We start from the raw sequence: 23986 nt of genomic DNA on the forward strand, positions 1-23986 counted from the left end.
TACAAAAAACTTTAACATTAAACAAAAATCACCTGATTGGCAGAAGAAAATGCAGGCGGTATATGAGAAGAATGGGGTGGACCTAATGCCGGTTTTTCGCCGCCAATATTTGGAGGTCCTGGTGGCGGTGTTGGTCCAAACATAGCATGAGGAGGCAACGTCCCTGAAGACATCATCATATTATTACTATTATTCGATGCCAAACTTCCTGGACCAGCACCACCTGCAGATGATGGTCGACCATCATGAGGATGCAAATGTGCATGTGGATGACCCGTCGTTGTACTGCCACCTTGGGGTACTGACGACGAAGCAGATGTTGTTGAGACTGCACCGCCAGCCACACTTGCAGGTGGCGGTCCGGGAAATGGTGAGGGTGGAGCTGAATTCTGCTCATTATTGCCAGATTTTTGCACTAAATTGCCGGCAACAGTAATAGAGTTAGAGGAGGCAGGTGTTGTGGTGCTTGATGTTAAACTTGTTGTCACGGATGAAGGTGCTGCTGTACTAGTCGCCTGTTGCGGATAATCGGATGATTTTCGAGGAGTTGTTGGACTTGGAGTTGTATTTGAAATTTGTTGAGTGGGCGTAGAGGGAAAAACTATGGCTCCTAACTTTTCAGAACCCTGCAAATGGAACGTAATTTTTATATATTAAATTTATTATACATACATATGTAGATATATTTAAATTAGCATTTATTTTCTAACGTAAGATCAAAAGTTTGGCTTATAGTAAAAAAAATATGGCTAAATTTCATATTTTATTTCAAAAAAAAATTGGAAGCATTTTCCTCCTTTGCTCCAAAAATTTCCTAATTTTTTTGGAGTAAAAAAAAGCTTCTCATGAAATACAGACGAAGCAACTGAAATTCCAGCGATGATTGAAGTATGATGCCAAAGGTTATCTCTGTGTGTCTGCTCGTGTGTCGGTGTGATCTTTCTTTTTTAGTTTTCTCTTTTGATGCTTGCTTGCGGCTTTAGCATAGGAAGCAAAAAAAAACTCACCTTTTGCACTGTTGATGTAATTGCCATTGTTGCTGGTGATGATGTTGGATACGAAGATAGCAACGGCGATGCAATTGTTGTTGCAGCGGTACATATCGTGGGTAAAGAGGAGGATGTAGACGAAGTTGTTGATAATGAGGACATGATGGGTTCACTGCTGGAGTGGTTTTTTGAACCAATTGATGTCGTTTTAACGACGTTAGAAGATGATTTTGATGTTGTTGCTGCTGCTGCTGTTGAGGATGTTTTTGTAGCTGTTGCAATTTTAGTTGTTTGCGGCTTTTGACTATTGCCACATGTTGTTGATGTTGCTGATTTCGAAGAAGATGACGCCGTTGTTGTAGTAATTTGTGTTTGACTGATGCTTGAGGCTGACGAAGATTTTTTTGAAGTTTTTGAAATCGCCGCAGAGCCAGCAACTGCAGCAACGGCTGTTTCGGCGGCAGCAGCAGCACAAACACCATCCTGTTGCTGTGCATTGCTACTGGAAGACTCGACTCGTACAATAATCGCTATTTTGTTAACTTCTCTCGAATGTTGGACCGTGAATTTCCGATTTTTTTAAAAATTATTTTAAAAAAATCAAAAAACTACGCGGTTCACCAACACTAATACACAAATATCCACACAAAATGTTCAAAACAACAGCAAATATTTCGTAATTGTTTTTTTTTTTTGTTATTTCCAATAGCAGGGATGTTATGATTTGAAAACGATTATTACGATAATTCGGACACTTTTTATATTTGGAATTTTATAGTTTTTAAGTTTTAAATAAACATTTTAATTAGTTTTTAATACAATTTTGTTCATTTATCAATTTAAATTAATTTGATAAATACGACAGACAGACAGCTAGCCAGAGCGATATAACTTATAAACACTTTGAAGTTACGTACATACGTTCATATGTAGATACATTTGTATATTTTTACATTTAGCTTGTCGTCGTTGTCGTTTAAGCACTTAATAGAGTCTTTTAGTATCTCAATAAAAAATTAAATACATGGCGACACATTTTTGATGATTTGATTTAATGTGATTCCATTTGACTACTTTGGCACTGTTCAGCTTTCATTAGCAGCATTAATTTCACAAAATTTACAACCGTTTGATTTCTGTGTGACTTTTTTTGTTTGTATTTTTTATATAACTTTTATATTTAAGCAAATTGGTACTATAATTTTTGGTTTCAAGAGTGTTCTAATGCATTTCTATTAAAAAAATAAATAATTCAATTATTTATTTGTTATATTTATAAAGAGAATTTTTAATTTAATATCATGGATTAATAACGTCCGTCAGTCAATGCGCTACTATTTTTTCGGAAGCATGTTTAAATTTTTTAAAAAAAATTTAAAGTTTTAAGTGAAATTAATAAATAATTATCGTTACGAAAAACGATAATCAGAAAGGTTGTTCATTTAAAAAAAGAAAAAAATGGAAAATTACACTCAGATTTTTTTACACTTTTACACAACAAAAACATGAACAAAATTCCACAAAAACATACAACTTTTTTTTTGATTTTTTTTCTTGTTTTTGTTTTTTAAGTGTAAATTTCCATTTTTTGAAATGAATACCCTGAGAGATTGAGAAAATGGGGGAAAATTATTCTTCGAAATATTGGGAAAGTTTTACTAAATGTTTACCTCGTGATCATCCCACTTTGAATGTTTATGTATTGTTAACCATACAATGCACGGTGGTCAATTCCGGCCAAAAATCCATAACTTCTTTATTTCTTCATAAAAATGTTTGAAATTTGGTATTTGTATTAAGAATAACATAACCAACCGATCGATAAATATTTCGATGTTCAAGTACAGGGTTTGGTCAAAAAGCATAGACGTTCTTAAAGTATCAAAAATTTGCATGTAAGCGGCTGAAATTTATTCCAAAAATTAAAGAATAAAAAATCGGTTATTCAAATTTCGGATTACATATACAGGGTGTGTCCAAATAATCATGGACGTTTTAAAAGCATCGAAAAAATAGGTTATTCATGTAAATGCCTGAAATTTAGTCCAAAAATGAAAAATAGCATAAGTGATTGAAAAAAGCTGTCGTACAAATTTCGGAATACATATACAGGGTTTGGCCAAACAAAAGTGGACGTTTTGAAATTATCGAAAAAGTTAGGTTATTCATGTAAAATTTGAAATTTGGTGTACATTTAAGAAAAACACACTTGATCCATCGCAAAAAATATTATAAATTGCATATAGGAGTTGGCCAAATAAACATTGACGTTATAAAAGTATCGAAAAAAGTATGTCATTTTTGTAAATGGCTTCAATTAGGTTTATAATTAAAAATAACATAAATGATCCATTGAAAAAATTTCGACATACAAATATATGGTTTTGGCCAATTCAGCATAGACGTAAATAACCCTCAAACTTACATAATTTTTGAAATTGACCAAAAAAATACAAAAAAAAATGTGTAAAATATGTAGGCACTGAAATCGTTCTGGTTATTAGAATGGCAAATAATTGCAGCTGAAATTTATAGTACTTACTCTTGATACTTTACAGTATTAGATGTAATTTACACTTAACCTCTAATAGCCCCATTTAATTTGTTCTGGCCTTTCAAACTTTTTTTTAATTTAGTTTCTATAGATTTTAAACTAGTTCCAAATCATTTCACTTTTATATAAAAATAACACGCAAAAACTCCTTAATAACTACGTAGAATGGTTAACTGCTAACTGTTATTTAAAAAAAAATTATACGAACTTTCAAAATATTGTTGTCCAAAATATCGAGCGAAATATCGTACGTGACATAAAACGGAAGTAATTTTGAGGTACATGTAGATGAGAAAATTTCAGAATCGTTAGAGGCCAAATATTTTTCCTTTTCAATCTGCCATATTTATGTAAATAAAAAAAGTTTTAAGGCTTTTTGTTGAAAATTGAACTTTGAACTTGGACAAACCAAAGCGAATTGTAAACATTAGAAACGGGTAATTTTTGTTTCCAAAGAAATGTTTCTAATATTAAACTAAATTCAAATTTGAATCCTCTAGAGTCTAGAGGATTGTAGGTATGTATTACAAAGTGAAAATGCATTTTAATTGAATGGAAGTAGAATATCGAGTCTTTTAGTGATCCTCTTTATTTCGTACAATATTTATAAACATTTGGTCAATTCACAAGGTCTCTTATCAGTCATATTGTCATAATGTCCTAATATACATATGTATGTATTTCGACTCAGCAGCTCGGCTTACTGAGTCGAATTTCAATTTATTAAAGTTAACACTGCTTTTTGAAAATCCCTGTATCATATAAACAACAAGTATTATGTCGCTATTTCTGATGACAAAACAAAATCCAACTGCACTATATGACTGACTGACTGGGTGCGGTTTCACGAATAACTCTCCAAGGTAGTAAAATCTCCCGGGTTTTAACGTACCTAATACATACAAACATAGTTCATACTGTCCACAGTTGATGCAATATTTAAATTAAAACTAAACTAGGTATTTAACATTAAAAAAAGGTGGACATTTCGTAAAATTCCGTAATAGTTAGAAATACATAGTAATAGTTGGTTGACCAAAGCCATTTTTTCATTTATCTGAAAGAGGGGGACATAAAACAGTAACATACCAACAACAAACACATTTGTAGATTTCGCATTGGAATTAAAAAAAGAAACGAAAAAAGTTCAAGTAACTACTTTGTGTAGACTATAATAAGTAGTAAAGTAGTTAAAGTTGTACTGTAGTTGCACGTACACACGCACAAGTAGGTACATTCAGTCATTCGAACGTTTCTTTAGCAAAAAAGTACACCAACCAAACACAGGTCTTATGTTGTCTTATTTCAAAGCTTTGCGCATTTTTTTTGTTGTTCCATTTTATTATAGCTTTGTTGTTTGTATATTATTTGTTAGGTTGTGTTCTTCTTCAGGGTGATTTTCTATTTGATAAAAAAGAAAAAAACATTCACACACAGAAAATAAGGGGGGAAAATAATAAGAAAGAAACAAGAACAGCACACTTAAGCTACATTATGGCGCACATAGTAGTAAAGCACTTAATTAGAGGAGCGATTACTTTAGTACTTGGATGCTTAAGCTGTTGTATGTACTCAGCTATTTTAAGCTTTCTCTCACTGCCTGTGTACGTTACGTTGTGTGTGTTCGTTTGTTTAGTAATGATGGTTCTTTTTAAGAGAATTTTTCTTTGTGCATACTTTTTTTTTCTATTTATAAAGTGTATGTAGGGTATGTATGTGTATTTGTTGTTGAAATTATTGTAATACTACATGATAACAAAAGTTGCCAGATATGTATTATTACATATGTATTCGCATTTAAACAAAATAAAGATTTTCTTTAAATACATAATTATTGATAATCCGAATATTGTGTCCTTTATTCTTATGAATAATAATAAATATGCATGGTATACTTATTAGGGTTGTCAGTCGAATAAAAATGATTCGATCAATAATTGTAAATAAATCGAATAGTCGAATAAAGTTATTTTAAATTTAAAATTATAAAAAAACAAGTAAGAGAGCTATATTCGGCCGTACTTTAAAATACAAATTTTAAATAGTTTAAGGTAAATAAAATTTAAATTTTTTTTTTCAAAATTGTTTTTGAAAATTTAAAATTTTTTCTTCTAATTTTTAAAAACAAATTTTGGATTTTTTTTTTTTAATTAAAAAAAAACAATGTAAAGAAGTGCTGCAGGGCACCTAAAATTGAGTTGAAATATGCTCTAAAATTAAGATGGCCAACCCTTTTATTAAATTTTACTAAAAAAACTGATTTTCCATTAAGATTTACTTTTTAAAAATAAGATTAAAAAAAGAAAAAAAAATATCAATTCAACAAAACTGTGTAAAGGATAATTAATTTTTTCGGAAATTAATATGAATTATATTTGAAGAGTTTCGGTTTGTTTCGGATTGTGATGAATATCAGTTTCGGCATGAAAAACTCGGCTTCGGTAGGACTCTAACATACATATTTACATACTCTATTAGGTATGTATGTATGTATTTATCCCCAAATAATTATTAAAGTACACATAGTTACATAATTCTTAATTAAACTCTAATCAAACATTTCTGTTCCAATTTGCCTACAACAAAATTATTTTTTCGCACACTACACAGAGAGAAAGAAGCGCAATATGTTAAATATCGTCTAGGAATAAATTACTTATTTAATTAGTCCGGTAACTTCATTATTAAAGGTATGAAGCCAAAAGGCATTTAAAACAGCTTATAATCAAAAGAAAAACAAGAAGAAACAAAAACAAAATAAACCAAACCAAACACACACACAAAGTGAGAAGTATGGAATAATAATATTAAATACAAAAAAAAAACCGACTTGTCGGCATGTTTCTCGTAATGTTGCACTGCAACGTAATTAACACTGTAATCCGTACCGATTATAAATTAAGACAAATTGATGGAGTGTGTCGACGAGGAGGTATTATAAAAGTTTTTGGCAAAAGTCCACACACACTCTCGTGTAGAAAAAAAAATACACAAAATGAAATAAAAATGATAAAAAAAAACTGGGCATATTCACACAAACACTTATACGCTCACTCAACTCATAAAAATGGTAATGTATGGATGGATAGATGGTTGGTTGGTTGGATGAATGCCTGAAACAGGAAGGGTCGGTCGGTCGTTCGTTCGTTCACAAGTATGAATGTAGTACAAACAAAATAGAGGCGTACTATATTAGAAGAAATGAGGGGTCGGTCTGGTGTGTTGTTTGTAGATATTTATGTATATGAATGGTGTATTAAACGCACACAAGAGCTTTAACAAGCAAAATATTAAAGAGAACAAAAAAACAGCAAGAAAGCGAGAAAACAAAAAGAAAAAATATAATAAAAAAAGTGGTGTTTGCAAATAAATTCACAACGGGCAGCAGCAGCAATATTAAGCACAACAGCAACAACAATAGTACGCAAAACCTCAGTAAATCGTATGCATACCCCCCAGACTTGCTTGCTACTCGTTCGTTCACAGCAGAACATAAAAAAACAACAACAAACAAGTCAACTAAAAAGAAACCGAAACCCGAACAGTGGAATTTTTAAGATAAATTTATTTAAATACTCGTATCAAGTTTATCATCATCTTTTGCTGCTTTATCACGCCAAATTAACCAAATCTCTTAATAATGACGTAAACAATGACAAACAAACATACACACATCCATACCTACCTACTATAACAGTAATTTTAAGTTTAATTGAAAAGCAATTTTTAGTACCAAGAGAGAAAAGGATAATAATGAAAATCTTACAAAATGATAAAGGAACACGTAAAAATTTTTTGAATTCAACAATTTTAGCTCTCTTTGAAGTCATGTAAACAATAAAGAGAGCAAATTGCATTTCATTCAACCTCTTATCCTTGGAATATGAGTTCAGAACAGGGATGGAAAAATAAACTTTTGTTCAGTATCAAAACAAAGTTCAAATGCTACTTTTTCACCCTCAGAGTTCTAATTTAAAAATTAATTATCTGCATACTAGATGCAAATCGACTAAAGAAAAACTGTTATACACAAAATGGTCGAATAGTTGAAATTTTTATACAGAAAATTGTCGATAGAAGAAACTAATATGCATGCAGTTTTAATAGAAAAAACTGCTATACACAAAATTAGAATCAAAAAAAACAGTTTAGAGCATTTTTCTATAGAAAAAACTATTAAACATGCAATTTTCGATAGAAAAAACTGTTATGCACTCAATTTTCCACAGAAGAAACTGTTATACAGATAATTTTCTTGAAAAAACTGCTATACAGATAAGAAACACAGAAGAAACTGTTATACAGAAAATTTTATATAGAAAAACTGTTATACAGGCAATAATTTTCCACAGAAGAAACTATTATACAAATAATTTTTTGTAGAAAAAAACTATTATAAACAAAATATACTATAGAGAAATTGATACAGATAATTCTCTATATAAAAAACTGTCATAAAGACATTTTTTATACATTTTTTTTTGAAATCCTGTCACAAAGTAACCATTGCGTCATTGGAACATCCGAATGGATTCAGCTTCTTTGCACTGAGCTTTGTATGAAAACAGAAATAAACAAATGGATGACAAGACATGAACGGACAAGTTTTTATCAAATTAATTGAGTATTTTTAAATAAAATACTAGACGTTTTTTTAAAGTATCGAATGAGTCACGGGAGTGCTCAAAGTTTAATTGTCAGCAGATATGATCCGTATTTTTAAATGAATTTATTGAAAGCTTTCCAAATATTTATTAGAAAATTTATTGGCTCCCATACGAAAGGTATAGACAATTAATGTAATACAATTATTATTGCAAATAAATCCATCCTATAATATTTTTATGTGGATTTAGCTTTGTAGAAATTAAGCACATTGAGTTATGAATATTTTTTAAATTTACAAGTTTCAAAAAAAAAAAATTTAATTTATGAACGTTTTTCATTTCATTTTAATTGAAAAGTTAAAGGTTATTACTAGAGGCTTTTTGTATTCGAAATTTTTATGTTTTTTCATTATAAAAGTTTCGGTTTCGGAATTCGGCGAAATTTTTCGCGAATACTGGCAGTGGCGGATTTTTGGCCTAATCCGAAACATAAACCGATTATTAAGTTGGACTCTACTATTTTTTCATGTTTCCTTTTAAATCTCAGATTTGTGTCGCAAACAAAACTTAAAAATATTTCATTTGAAAATCTATTTTTCACAAAAATCCACCAAATTTATCTAATTTTGCTCTTGCAGTATTACAATTAGAAAGAAGGTTGGTTACAAAACGGTAAACAGGTAAAGTTAACGTTAACGCTAATTTGACATATTTCGGTAACGATATTTTGGCACATTTTGGTAACGGTATTTTAATAACCATAATTTCACACTGAATTAAATTGTTAATAAAATTTACAAATATCAAAAATATGTTGACAAAGTTGGTAATTTATTAAATTATAAATTCTGAAGATTTAAATTATTACAATAAAAAAATTGTATTTATATAATTTAAAATTATTGATAGAATATCGGTAACGGTATTTCGGATTATGTATATCAGTAACGGTAATAACAGTTATTTTGGTCTAACGGTAACCGTAGTTGATCTGAAATTGTATTTTAGAGGTAACGGTAGCTTAGCGATACCGGCAGCCTTAATTAAAAGAATTCAGTTCTAAGCCATTAAAAACCGTGGTTTCGATTAAAACCGAATACGAAACTCTAATTATAGGGTCCCAAATTTATTTTGTATAAATTATAAACAAAATGTAAAACTTGTCACTCAGGGTGAAGAGTAGAAAAGCAATTGGGACACAGAAATTTTTTTCTAAAAGAAAATTTCTATTTAGTATTTGAACCACTGTGTCAATATCCACAATGCGAAAATCAACGTTCAAATAATTTTTTTTTATTAATATTTTTTTTTTTTTGTATTTCATTTAACATTCAGACATAATACACTCTACTCTTCTATACAGTTTACAGAGGCGGCTACATAAGGAACAAATTTAAATACACAACTAAAAGATGGCAAACGACTATAACGAGAGAACAACAACAAGGAACAACGACAACATCATGAACGATGACTACGACAATGTTGTCGTTGTAGTCGTCGTCGTCGACAACGTACTGTAGTAGTACTCGTCGTAGTATATTTGACAACAATAAATGTTTTTTTTCTTCTTCTTAATTTTTTTGTTGCTGTTGTTAGGTTGTTGGTGGAGTAGGGGAGAAAGGAGGGCATATGGTGGCAAAAAAAAATTCTCGGCTATTATTGTTTTTTCTTTATTCTTTTTGTATTGTTTTTCTTGTTGTTTTTAATACGTTTTTATTTTTATTTCATGTTTCCTCGTTGTTATGCGCAACGCGTACTTATGCAAATTTACACATAAAACACTCGCACACACATATTCACGAGTGAATGAAAAAATATAAAAAATAACAAAAAAAAATACTCAAGTACGAAACAAAACTTTATAAATGAACGACGAAAAAGACAGTCAGTCAGCTAGTAGTAGTAGGGGTCAGTTTTTAGCAAGTAGTTCATCTGCATTTTTATTTAAAAACATGTTTTCAACATTCTGTATGCTGACAACAAACATGCGTGTGTTAGAGATCGCCTGAATATAATTTTTTTTTTTTTTAAATATCTTTTAATTGGTGAGAGTTTTGGCTTAATTAAACAAAGTTAAAAACCACATTCTAAAAATTTGCACTCAAATTTTAGCTAATTAAAGTGAAACAAAGTTTGAGTTTCAAGCCGGAATGATGATGACAACGATCAGGAAGAGCAAGACGTTGACGATGATTATGTGTGTGAAGGCAAAAAATTGGTCAGTCAGGTCTTAAATGTTAGTATAAGTGGTAATACCTACCTACCTACTATTTGTACCCAAACATACAACATTTACTTGCTGCACAATCAGTTAAGCTGTTGTTGTAGTTAAAATTATTCTTTTTCATACTGTTGCCTATAATAAACACACTACATATTGCAAAATCAGCACATACTCTCAGCACAAACAAACTCGAAGTCATGTAATTTAGCCTGTCTGCCACGTATCTACATACATAAATTGTTATACTCGCACAAGGCAACAAACATTAAAAAAAAAAAAAAAAACTAAATAAAAATGAAAATGAATGATCAAACAACGTATGTGCATAAACGATGTGCAAGCTAAAGAGGGTACGGCCTCTTTTTAGGTAGTTTATAAAACAGAGGCGCAACAAAAAAACTCTACTCCACCTTTCCCATTTTCAATTTTACTCTGTAGCTGTAGTAGACTCACTCTTATCGTTTAAGGAAGAGTTCCAATATTTTTACGAAATTGCAATATCAATTTGAATTTAACGGTCTGTAACGACTGATTGCAACATTGATCATGTTTTTAAACATGTTGAGAGTACGCAGTTATTAGCACTTTTAGTAAATATGGCAACACCAAATGTTTAAGCTGCTAACATTAACCTTGAAGCTGCTAAAAGCTCTGGAATTCGAACATTCTCGTTTGTCCGTTAAGATCTTTCATGAAGCTACTGGAAGGAAAATGGTGCTGTGTATAAATAGAGGCAGAGGTTGCAGTCGTTAAGTTAATCATAGGCGCTGTAAGAGTTAACATGAACTGTGCTACCAGTATATTCTTATACATTGTAAAGTGTGTAATATAAGTGTGTGTATTAAAACACAGAATGATTATTATAAATTTTAAACTACTAAACTGCTTTTATTTGCAATCAAAAGTTTATTTAAAGGAAATAAACTACCGTTTTTAAAACATAAAAACGTAACAATATCATTTAGATTACAATGAAACTGCCTGATAGCTGGTCCAAAGTAGTCAATGTATTGGTTACATAGAGTCAGTTACCTAACTAGCTACCTAACTGGTTACTTAACCAGCTACATAACTAATAATTTTAACAAATAGTATTTTATAAAGACATCTCATAGTCAGTCCAATAATCGATTGCTTGTAAACAGAGCTTCCTCTTCAATAGATTACTTTTTTTACTGTTTAAAATAACTACATTCTATAGAGCGGTACAAAATAGACGTTTAAAGTGACTACACTCTAGATTACTTAGACACACTTAAGTGACAATTGTCTTCACGCTAGATTACCTGGGATATATAAAGTAACTTCTCTCTGTACTAAATGACCCAAAACATATAAATTAGAAAGAGCCAAGTGATCAGACATTAGTGACAATTACTGTCTTTAAGGGATACATTGACTACATGCTTAAAACTGGCAGACCACAGCAGGCTATCAACCACAATCTGTCATAATTAAAATACACATTTTTATATGAAAACGATTATTTTGACGCCATCACAGATACATGACGCTGTAGCCAACTTAAGCTAATTTCAATTTTCGTAGCCGACATTGAACAATATGTATGGAAACGTCAAACTTCATTTTCAGCTGGTTACGATGTTGCTGTCGTTTTCATTGTAACAAAGTAGCTGGATACATTGTGACGATTGCTGCCAACGACATTTGTAGTTGTGTAGACTATTTAACCTGTTAACCTGCTGTTTAAAGCTGGCTTTTGACAGCAGATTTAGGATTTTTGTCTGTATGCTAATTTTATGTGTATATTTTAATCTATGCTAATCTTTGTTTCAAAATTTAAGAATATGCCTTCAGAAATTTTTCCCCAGTTAGTTTCATGAGGAACGAAATTGATTGTTTACCTTAACTAATAAAAATAGGAAATTGACGTTAACTGCCTAGAATACAATTATTCACCCTTATCGCGAATCAATATTTCACATGAAATATGTTCCCTTTTCCCATTTTTCGTTCATAAACTTTTTTCATGTGAAAAAATTCCCCATGTTGGGAAATTTTTAGATGAAATTTTGTAAACAATAAACAGCTGTTACGAACAAAATCAACTATTGTGAATGAAAAGTTCAGGGGAATATCACGATAGCAATTTCCCTTCGAGGAAAATGGATATTTCATGGGAACATAAATTTCACATGTTTTTCATGATAGGGGTGATTATCTAAGACTTTTTCAATTCAACAAATGGATGACTGAAGAAGATCAGCAATTATTCAACCTTACATATGCTGCTTGTACATTTTCCAAATCAAAAAATAATATATCCGGACGTACCCTTGTTAGTCGAGTAAAAAAATTTCCAAAATACTGTTTTGTACTTCTTATCAATTCTCGATTTTTAGAAAAATGTGCAAATACAAACTTAAAAACTGAAACGGTACCAATTTCACTTGTGCATGGCACTTTTTTGTGTGCATTCCTTAGTTCTAAACCAAAAAAAAAACTTAAAATCGAAGAATAATTGTCGGCTTTCGGTTACAGTTAAAATCGAGCACGAAACTAGTTTAAGGAGATTCATATTATTAGTGAAGATTCTACAAGTAGTTTTGCTTTTGTCTTTGAATTGTGATGGAATTTCCGCTGTATTTTATTTATAAACAAAATGATTTTCTAAATTGTAGATTTTCATATTAAACATAATCTGAAGGGAAGTTTGGAATTAAACATGATTGCCAGAGAAGTTTTGTTGAATTTTTTTTTTTAACGTTTTAGTAAATTTTTATATTTTTTTAAACAATTTAGACGAGATTTTTAAATTATTTGCGATTTAAATAATTATATTTTGTACACTTTTCCTTTTAAACATTTAAATTTTAGTACATTTTTCAATATTTTTTTTATTTAATTTATTTTATTTTGTTATTTTATTAAACAATTTATTTTTAAACACTTTTTGCAATATTTTATTGATATTTTATTCAAAATAAAATTATTTGAAATATTTTAATGATTGAAGTGATTAATCAGGGAATGCTGATTATATATTTATAAATATTGCTGTCACTTGTCATGTTTTTAAAATATTTTATTTTTTATATTGGTTTTTAAATAATTAGTTTATTATCTATCCATAACTGGGCCGATTTTTTTTTTAATACGAGTACACTATTTTTTAAAATATTTTATTAATTTTTGAATAAATTTCAAATATTCGAAAATGTTTTTACAAATTCTTAAATTAATTTGTAATTACTTCATTATATTTAGTATACAACAGTTTATTCACATATTACAGATTTTTTTTTAAATGAAATCTTTGCTTTTAAATTTAAACATTTAAGGAATTTTTAACTTTACTTTGTATTTTTTTAAAATCATCACGATTTAGGTTTTTTTTACACAAGATGTGTTATTTAAGATTATTTTATTCATTTAATTAAAGGCTTTAATGATTGAATTTTGAATTAAACTACATATTTATGTATTTATTTTATGCTCGCCATTATTTTATTTATTTGGTTTTAACAACTGTGTAATTGGTTTTCAATTTCTTTTTAACCACTTTGCAATATTATTTATTTTTTTTAATTTCTTTTTTAGCTATTGTGGAATTTTTTAAATGATTTAACAAATGCAGTTATTTTTAATTAAAATTTTATTTGTTTATTATGTTTTTTTTACTATTTTTAAATCAAGGCAAATTTTCGCTTATGTTTAATTTGTTAATTTATTATCATTTTGGCTAAAATAAATAATGTTAATTTAGTTTGCTTTGTTTTGTTTGCTTTTATTTTTTTTATTTAGTAAACACAAATATTTACTTATTTATATTTAAAATATGATAATTTCATAAACGACACCTTCATTGAAATATTTTTTGCATTTATTTAAGGCATTAAAAAAACTTCTCTAGCCGCTTTTCCAAAAATGGCTGTATTTTTATTATAATAATGGACCAATTGTATTTACCGAAACTTTTACCAATTATATTTAATTATAATCGCACTAATTAAATTCGTATAAGGATTTGTATATTTTATTTATATTTTTTTTGGAATTCAAACTGTCTACTAGCTTCAGGTAGCGAATTTTTCGTTTATACGTCACTGAATATGTTGTTGTTGCAATACAACCATGTTGTTGATGACGATGACGACGACGACGATAGGCAATCAACATGCAACCACAATCAACCACAACAGGCATGCACAGGCCAGGCCATACACTGCTATGCCCGACCAGACCGGGACAGGCTAGCTATTAGCTGGCCAGGCAACAGAGTCATTTTGCGCGGGTTATCTTAAAAGTTTTTCTTAAGTTTGAAAAATAAAAATACCTCTTGTAATTATAATAGTTTGCAAGGTTGGCAACCGTTACCGTTTCAATTTGGCAACCGTTATCGATCACTTAGTTCGTATGCAGAACATAAAATGGACAGCATACAGACAATATAATTTCAAATAGAGTACCGTGTTCGGTTTTAACCGAAACTGTAGTATTTCAAACCGACAATTATTCTTCGGTTTTCGATTTCTTCTGTTAGAAAAACATACCTTTTATTATATTATAACGTAATTTCCAAAATAATTAATTTGGCTGGTGTGAGGATACATGATTTTAGACCTTACCAAATACTTCTGGTTTCAAAAACCAGTCAAGTAACAAAAAAAAAAATGAGTTATTGGGCGGTTTCTGTTTTGTAAAGGTAAATCCATCGTTTAAAGCAAAAAATATTTAATACTGCCCCTCTATTATGGTGAAGCAGAGCCGAGAAATCCGCGTTTAGTGCAGAAAAATGTCAAGTGACAGTTGCTTGACTGGTTTTTGAAATAAACGATTCAATTGTTCTCTTCATTTAATTAACTGTGAAAAATACGATTTTCTGAAGATGTACATATTTTTCAAATCAATCAAATAATTGTATATGAGTGTCACAGATCTGTGATTTAAAGGGGTACAAGAAAAAAATATTCACAATACAATGGGCTTAATTTCAAGTCAAATATATGAACATTGAGTTCTTTTCCAATGGATTCCGTTGCTTTTAATCCATATATAGAAATCTTCATAGCTAATGATCCGTCTTTTGTTCATTATCAAATGTTTCTTGTTGCTATATTTTTTAAACCGAAAGCGGTTTTTCTATTTTCAAAGAATAAGAAATATGAATAAAATGAATAACTTTTCTAATTTGTTTCTGACTTGTACCCTATATTTATAGACTATTGAAAATTGGTAGTGGTATGAGTAACATTAATTTAAAAATAATATTGCTCATACGCAACGGTTTGAAAGAATTAATTCTTAATTTAATTTTCAAAATCAAATTAAATATATCTTCTTAACAATTCCATTAAAGCATTCACGAAATAATTCGTTGTCTAAATTCCTTAGTACTCCAAGCGTATTGAATTAATTCTTTATAGAATTAGTTCCTTATTGATTAATATTACTCATACGTCGCACAAGAATTACGGACACACACTTGTTCATGTTCTGCTGAGTGGGGAAAACGTGTCGATTGATGTTCATATTTATAATAACATCGACAAGAGTGGTCCACACGAGGCAAATTACTCGCGAATGTATTTTTAAAATAGCAGCCGGTGTTCGGCTTGTTACATTTATGTACTAATACAAAGTTGTTTGCCATAATTTATTGTTTTGGCATTCATTCCAAAATTCAACATTCGATTTTAAAGAGATTTGATCTCAAAATATAAAATGGAAATACTCCATGCTTAAAATAAATAATGTTTGCACATACATATTTTTTTTATAATTTCAAATAACTTATCAGCCGGCAGTCGTATGTGGAATATCTATGGTAGAGGCAGTGTAGTGGTACATAACATGTACGATTGAAAAACTAACCATCCATCCATTGGCAAACATCAACAAAACATACAGAACCCCCCACCCATCATCCCCTTGCCAACCAATGCATATGAATGTTAATGAAAACAGCAATAGCAACAACAACAACAATAATAGAAGGCCCTCACGCAGTGGATATAAAGTGTAAGCGATTTTATTCGTAAGATTTGGCACCACTGCTGTTCTCATTGTATTGGCTGTGGCAAAGTAAATTAATAAAGTAGCGACAGTACTACAACAAATACAACATTTACAAAAACCACAAGCAATTTTGTTTTTGGTTTAAGGTCTGAGCTGTCAAAGTTGCCTGTTGTTGTTTTTGCTTTTGGGCTTGTTGTATTTTTCGCCACAACAACCACAAGTGAATTGACAGTTCAGACCAAAGTAAAAAAAATAGTCAGCTGTTCTACTGTGTCTACTTTATTAATTTACTTTGGGCTGTGGCAAATTTGCAAATAAACAACAATAAAATAAACAAGAGCAAGAACAACAACAACAGCAAGAAGAACGACAACTGTGCAAAATAGCACATACATGGACACAAACATTGAACGAACATGAATAATGAAAAAATAAGAAAAAAAAAATATCAAATGTAACTTGAAAATCGCCAAAAAAAAAGTGTACGAAATTTAAACGCATTCTAGGTGTCTGTCCAAAAGCATCGTCATACATGTGTATACAAAATACACACACATACTCTATGCATTATAAATAAATAAAAGTAGATTGTAGAGTGCAGAGTGCAGAGGAGGGGACAGTCACAGAAAAATTAAATCCATAAACCAAAAAAAATGTGTTTTTTTTTACTAAGTATCTGTCCTTTTGTCTGTTTTAATCCAATCATACCGTATCAATGGTTTAACTTTTTTATTATTTTTTATGTTTTTTGTTTGATGTATTTTTAATTTTTTTTTGATGTGATTTTTTTTTTATACAATTTTAAACATCAAAAAATAAAACTTTTTTTTTGCACACACACGAAACTTTTAAAGTGACGTTTTCAACAAACACAAAACAAAACAGAAAACTACAAAACAAGCGACTATAATAATACGAGTTTATCGCTGTCAAACATCGAACGTGAATTGTTTTCTTTTCTTTTTTGTTGTTGTTGTTTTCTTTCTTCAAACTAAACTTTCCGACAATGTCGACCGACAACCGTTATATTTAGCGTACAAAAAAGCTCCACTTGCTTTCATATCACGAAACACTCTGAATACCATGGATTTTATAAAGTACTCAACAACCTAGTACTTTGATTTTTTTTTGCCTTCGTTTTATCACACACAGATACACCAAACAACCACACTCTCTCAGTTAGAGAGAGATTTACAATACATATGCATTCAAACAAACTACAGCAAATAAAAAGTCACTGAGAGTGTGAGAGTTTTAACAATTTTTCAAAATATACAAAAAAAATAATAAAAAAATCTACTGAAAAAGAAAATCACAAACAAATCACAAACCAATTGGTGGGTTGATTCGGGGGGAGGTGAGGAGTGGTATAGGAACGTGATAAAACAATAATGTATGCAAAAATATGTGATGAGTTTTGCTCCTGCAATTGTTGTTGCTGCTGCATTTTTGTTGTTGCTGTTTTGTTTTGCATGAGAGCAGAGAAAATTGTTGCATTTTTGGTTTGTTTGTGTGCATTTGTTTACTCTTTCAGTGTTGCCCAAAATTAATGGGGAACTATAACGAAGCATACCGGTACATTATGTGTAGAAAATCTTTTCTAAAATAGTTTTATTTTGGAATCAGCTTCTCAGAATTATCTAGTATGAATTGTCCATAACAGCTGTGTATTGTTTACAAAATTCCATCTAAAAATTTCACAACATCGGGAATTTTTTCACGTGAACAAAGTTGATGAGCGAAAAATGGGAAAAGGGAACATATTTCATGTGAAATATTGATTCACCCAAACTAGTTAAACCATTAGAAGATTTATTATGAAGATATCTGTCCTGTCGTAATAATATCTAAATTACTGAAAATAATCATGGTAACTACATACAAAGAATTTGGCCATATACTTTAACCACACATACTTAGTCTACATTCCAAAAACATAGTTGGAACGAAATGAAATTGTCGATCAAAAAATGAATTAATTTTTAAACCTTTACTCTACTAAATTTAATAATATTTAGTACACATATATGTTTTCAATGACCATACACAATTTAATGTTCTCCAGAATTTAAAAATTAGCTTTAGTTTGTTTTTTTTATATAGAAAGTTCATATTTTTTAATAGATGCGTGTGCAAATTACCAAAATTAAAACGGTTAATAACTTAAATAAACTCAGGCTCGGATTCAGGTCAACCATTTGGAGGGGAAAATAAAGTAAAATTTATTTTAAATTTTTCTTTTTTTCTTTTTTTAAAAAACTTTTCGGTTTTGCAGGGGAAATTTCCTTTTGGATTTTATCATTTTTGATTTCAGATTAAAGCTAATGAATCGTAGATTTTAAAGAATTTTTCTAGAAATCCGTTTCTCACCTTCTCCTTAGTCAAAGGATAACTCAAAAAAGCCATCTTAAATTTTTCAAAGATTTTGCACAATTAGAAACATAGAATGGGACCGTGGAGGGTTTTTTGATTATTCTTTGAATAATTAGAACATATGTACTAAATGTTTATTATCACGTGATCCCCTACATATCCCCTACAACATATCGTTTCCGCGCCAAAAGAACTGCTCATATTTTTAGGCCAAGAACGAATCAAGTCAATTTCGGATACTCTATTCTGAAATGAAGCGTATCCCAGGGAGAGCGTTCTGTATCGATCGAAACAAATAGTAGTCGGACGGGGCAAAGTCTGGACTATAAAGCGGGAAAGGCAAAACTTCCCAACCACATCTTTCTAAATGTAATATGTGGCCGATCGTTGTCATGATGGAATATTACGGTTTCATGTCGGGGGGTTATTCGGCCAATGTTCGCTTCAAATGAATCAACAGTTCCCTATGTTACAGATTTCAGCAGCTCATAATATATAGGAACTTTACCTAAATATAAGGCATTGCCTAAGCGCCATGAATATTTGGCTTGGGTATCGATTCGGCTGGTTAGTCGGGCTTCACATACGATCTCTTACGCTTCGGGTTATCGTAATGGATCCTCTTTACATCGCAAGTAATGATTAGGGGAAAAAATGATTTTCTTTATAGCGTTCAAGCAGCATTTCAGAAGTACAAAATCGTACTTCAATGTCTCTCGGCTTCAATTCGTATGGAACTACTGCTCGCCAACGTTTTGAAATTTATATTTGAGTAGCTCCCAATGATTTTGCAGTTCCTCCAATTCTTGGTCTTCAAACACTTTTCGCTGTCCTATGCGATATTTGTCTTCCGTGTCAAAATCACAACCTCTCGCACGTTGAAACCGATGGAATACATTCATCATAAGCTTCTATGAGCAATCGCTGTGCTTCCGAAGCTTTTTTTTAAATTAAAGAAGTAATGCAAAACTTCCCGCATAGGACGCTTTGTTGGCACAAAATTCGACATTTTCGAAGCAAAAAACTTGTTGTTTTTTGACAGATATGTACCCGTTAAAATTACATATGTATAAGTTATTAAAGACAAAACCCGCATTAAAAAGATACGCCATCAACTGCGAATCCCGCATTTTTAAGTTGAGGAAAATCTTTAGAAAATTTAAGTATGTTTCAAACTTTATTAGGAATATTCCTTTATTTGTTTGCAAATGGCAACCCTATAATATTCTCCCGTTTTTTTTTTGCTCGAAGAAGAAAAAAATACACCAAAAAAAAACATTGACAAACAGTTGTACTCTCGTCTCGACGTTGGCCATGTTTTTTGTGTGAGTAAATGTGAATATTAAAAATTTCAATTCATGGTTGAGTATTATTGTACCCGTATATCCAACAGATACAATAATCCCCAAAATGCAAAGAAAACAAAAAACAACAAAGCTAAAAAATCACAACGTAGACAACATCGTATATAAAAAAAAATACAAAATTACGACAAAAAAATCTTTAAAAAAGAAGAAAACTGTATGCCCAGTACTCCGTAGATACTTTCTAAGATGCTTTTGTTGTTTTTATTTATTTATTTGTTTGTTATTCTTTTGTGGAAGCACACAAAAGTGTAGTTTAATTTAAGATAGAATTGCATTGAATTTAAATTGGAAGAAATGAACAAAAAAAAAAGAAAAAAAGTATTGTATAAAAATGAGAAATAAATAAAGTACTGAATCCAATATAGCATGGCATTCCAATGAAATTTATTCCTTTTCTACTTAAGGTGAAGAGGCAAGATGATGATGAACAAATGTATATGGATGGACAATAAAAGGGGACACAACCAATGTGAATTACTACACAAACAACAAAAACAACAACAGCAACATTAAACTCATGGAACGTGTAGAGAGTGTATAAACCACAGGAGCACGTAGAATACAAATTCAAAAACTGAAGAAGCAAACAGAAAAAATGTACAAAAATTACACAAATACAAAACAACAGCAACAAAAAAAATTCCAAATTCATTTGATATTCAGCATCAGTACAGCTATCAAATACGAGCATTGCAAACGTAACGAGAGATGATATTGCCAATAAACGATGTATGAATATGCAGGCAGGCAGGCAGGCAGTGAAGTCAAGTCAGTCAGGCAAACCAGGCAGGCAGGCATTCAGGCAGCTATGCAGTGCAATGCAATAATAACTACTACTCTACTCGACATCAACTCCAATCGACTGACTCCATTCCATTCCAAACATACACACATTGAGTGTGCATTTATGCACTTTGGAATTATAATTTACTTATATGAATATGTATGCATACATGCATGCACGCATCTATATAGATATGTACCTACTACTATATGGACGGATAGATGGACTGACTGACTGACTGACTGACTTGACTGTTGGCTGGCTGGCTGCTTGCTTGGCTGAACGAAATGAATGTTCAGGCATATTCCCCACATACCACTTGCATACCAAACAAAAGCAACTAACCATACGACCATCTAACAAACCAACCAGCCATTCGACCGAACGAACGAACGAGCGACAAAAACCTAACCAAACATCCCAATAAACCAAAACTCTACTTTGCTCAACCAAACAACTAATGTCGTCTGTCCATTCCACTAAGTGAGTACAACAGTGTTGATCACTAAATTAGCATAAACATTTATTAGTACATATTTTTATGTTTATATTTATTCATATCTATTTACAGTGCACGAAAAAAACTAAGCATACAGATTAAAAAAGTGGAAAAGGGGACATTATTACTTAAGAATGCGTTGTTTATTAATTTTTCATAAATTAAAAACAAATTGCAGACATTTTCCGTTAAATTATCCTCAATAATAAAATTTGATATAAAACAAGTAAGAGTGCTATATTCGGCTATGCCGAATCTTATATACCCTTCACCTTTGTTGTGGATGCATTATTATTTTTTATAATTAGTATATATGTATGTACATTGCCCACTTTCAGCGTACAGCATCCTAAATTTATCAAGAACACAAAAAACAACAACAACGCCAAACGAAACAGAACACCAAAAGAAAAAACAAAAACAAAATACGCAAGGCAATGAAACCAACACACATCCAAACATACGTTTAATTGTATAAAAAACAACAACAACGCCAAAAGAAACAAAACACAAAAGAAAAACAAAATACGCAAAGCATGCACATTCAAACATACGATTTGTTGATTTTTTGTCAAAAAATCCAACACACAACCAAACATACGTTTAATTGTATAAAAAACAACAACAACGCCAAAAGAAACAAAACACAAAAAAAAACAAAATACGCAAAGCTTGCACATCCACACAACCAAACAAACGGTTAGTTGTATAAAAAACAACAACAACGCCAAAAGAAACAAAACACAAAAAAAAACAAAATACGCATAGCTTGCACATCCAACCATACGTTTTGTTGTTTTTTTGTCAAAGCATGCAATACATTGTGTTTTTTGATGAAATTTTCAGAGGATGTCTCGGATTTTTGCTCATATCTCCGTTATTTATGGACGGATTTTGCTGATTTTAAATAGCAAAATTCTCGAAAGTATGTCTGACAGAATTGTTGAAGATTTGGATCCCGGAGATATCTGGGGCCTTCAGAAAATTGATTTCAACAGACAGACAGACAGACGGACAGACAGACAGACAGACAGACAGACGGACATGGCTTAATCGACTCCGCTATCTATAAGGATCCAGAATATATATACTTTATAGGGTCGGAAATGAAAAATGTAGAAATTACAAACGGAATGACAAACTTATATATACCCTTCTCACGAAGCTGAAGGGTATAAAAAAACTGTTTTCAACATTTATCACATATCAAATACAGTGGTTGACAATACAATGGCAACTTTTCCAAATAAATATTCAATTAGTAGATCAATATAAAACAGAGACCTTAGGAAATTAAGATTTCATATAAATTCATTAGAGTTAATTTCAAAAATTTTATTTGCGGGTATCATAATTTTTCTGAAGGTTTTTGCGTAAATAAAAATAATGGCGTCCTTTTTTTTGGAAAATTTTCACTCCTTGTGGTGGTTCAACGCACCTAAACACACGCATTTTGAGCACATTTTTCTGTAGAGCAAAAACGGTTGAATATATTGCAAATATGATTTCACGAGTCAATTCTGCATCAAAAATTAATACAATTGATGTTTATTGAATCCTTAATAATAGTTTCAAAAACCAACAACAGAGGGCGCAAATCTCATAAAAAAAATAAAAAACTGAATTTTAGTTTTTTTAAACATACACGATGAAAATGCATTTTATGCTTAGGAAAATTGCACCAATATTTTAAATTAGAGTTGTAATATATTCTACGGTTTTTGCTCTACAGAAAAATGTGCTCAAAATCCGTGTCTTTAGGTGAGTTGAACCCCACCACAAGGAGTGAAAATTTTCCAAAAAAAAGGACGCCATTATTTTTATTTACGCAAAAACCTTCAGAAAAAGTATGATACCCGCAAATCAAATGAAGTGACCTGGTCACAAACGAACTCTAATATACATACAATTTATATTTATCAAATAGTACTCATTTAATGTAGCAAAAATCCTTGCAGTTTTGATGGATTTTATCGACAGGTGTTTAAAACTTCGATGTTCGAACGTTCTTTTACGTTATTTTTCTCAGTTTTTATTTTAAAATAATCTAGAAACTGTCTTCTATTTAGAAAACTCGAAAATCTCTAAATTAGTTTTAATTTCAAGACATTGAGAAATTTTTTTATTTGTTTTTCTAAAAAATTTAATCAATTTCTGTACCAAAAACTCCACTTTTGTCTTAATATAAAAAACGCTGTCAAATTAAAATGCATATCTGTCATTTGTGAGCTGCAGGATTCATCCAAAAGCAGAGAAAATGGGTACCATATGAATTGAAGCCGTGAGGAGACCTTGAAAGAAGTTTTTGCACGTCCTAAATGATGTGTGAACGCTATTAAAGAAATAATTTAATAATTTTTGCACCGAATCAGTACTTGCGATGATAAATGGATCCATAACGATTACCCGAAGTGTAAGAGATCGAATGTGAAGTCCGGCGAACCAGCCGAATCAACACCAAAGCCAAATATCCATGGCGCTAAGGTAATTATCTGTATTTGGTGCGAGAAAAAAGGTCCTATATATTACGAGCTGCTGAAATATGGCCAGACCATCACAGGGAACTTGCAGCGAACGCAACTGATTCGAAAAACGCCCAGAATATGC

The 23986-nt window shown here is 30.8% G+C and overlaps 1 protein-coding gene across 5 annotated transcripts in view; it reads right to left on the reverse strand.

Moving 5' to 3' along the window:
- The window catches only part of tay (tay bridge), a 76260-nt gene that overhangs the window by 7290 nt on the left and 44984 nt on the right, over positions 1–23986 (reverse strand). For all 5 annotated transcript variants that reach the window (XM_065510369.1, XM_065510368.1, XM_065510370.1 and 2 more), the window contains one exon: positions 33–626. In XM_065510369.1, the coding sequence (XP_065366441.1) occupies positions 33–626 (594 nt within the window). The remainder of the gene's footprint in view (positions 1–32; positions 627–23986) is intronic.

Source organism: Calliphora vicina, chromosome 4, assembly GCF_958450345.1.
Source record: "Calliphora vicina chromosome 4, idCalVici1.1, whole genome shotgun sequence".
NCBI classification, from domain to species: Eukaryota; Metazoa; Arthropoda; class Insecta; order Diptera; family Calliphoridae; genus Calliphora; species Calliphora vicina.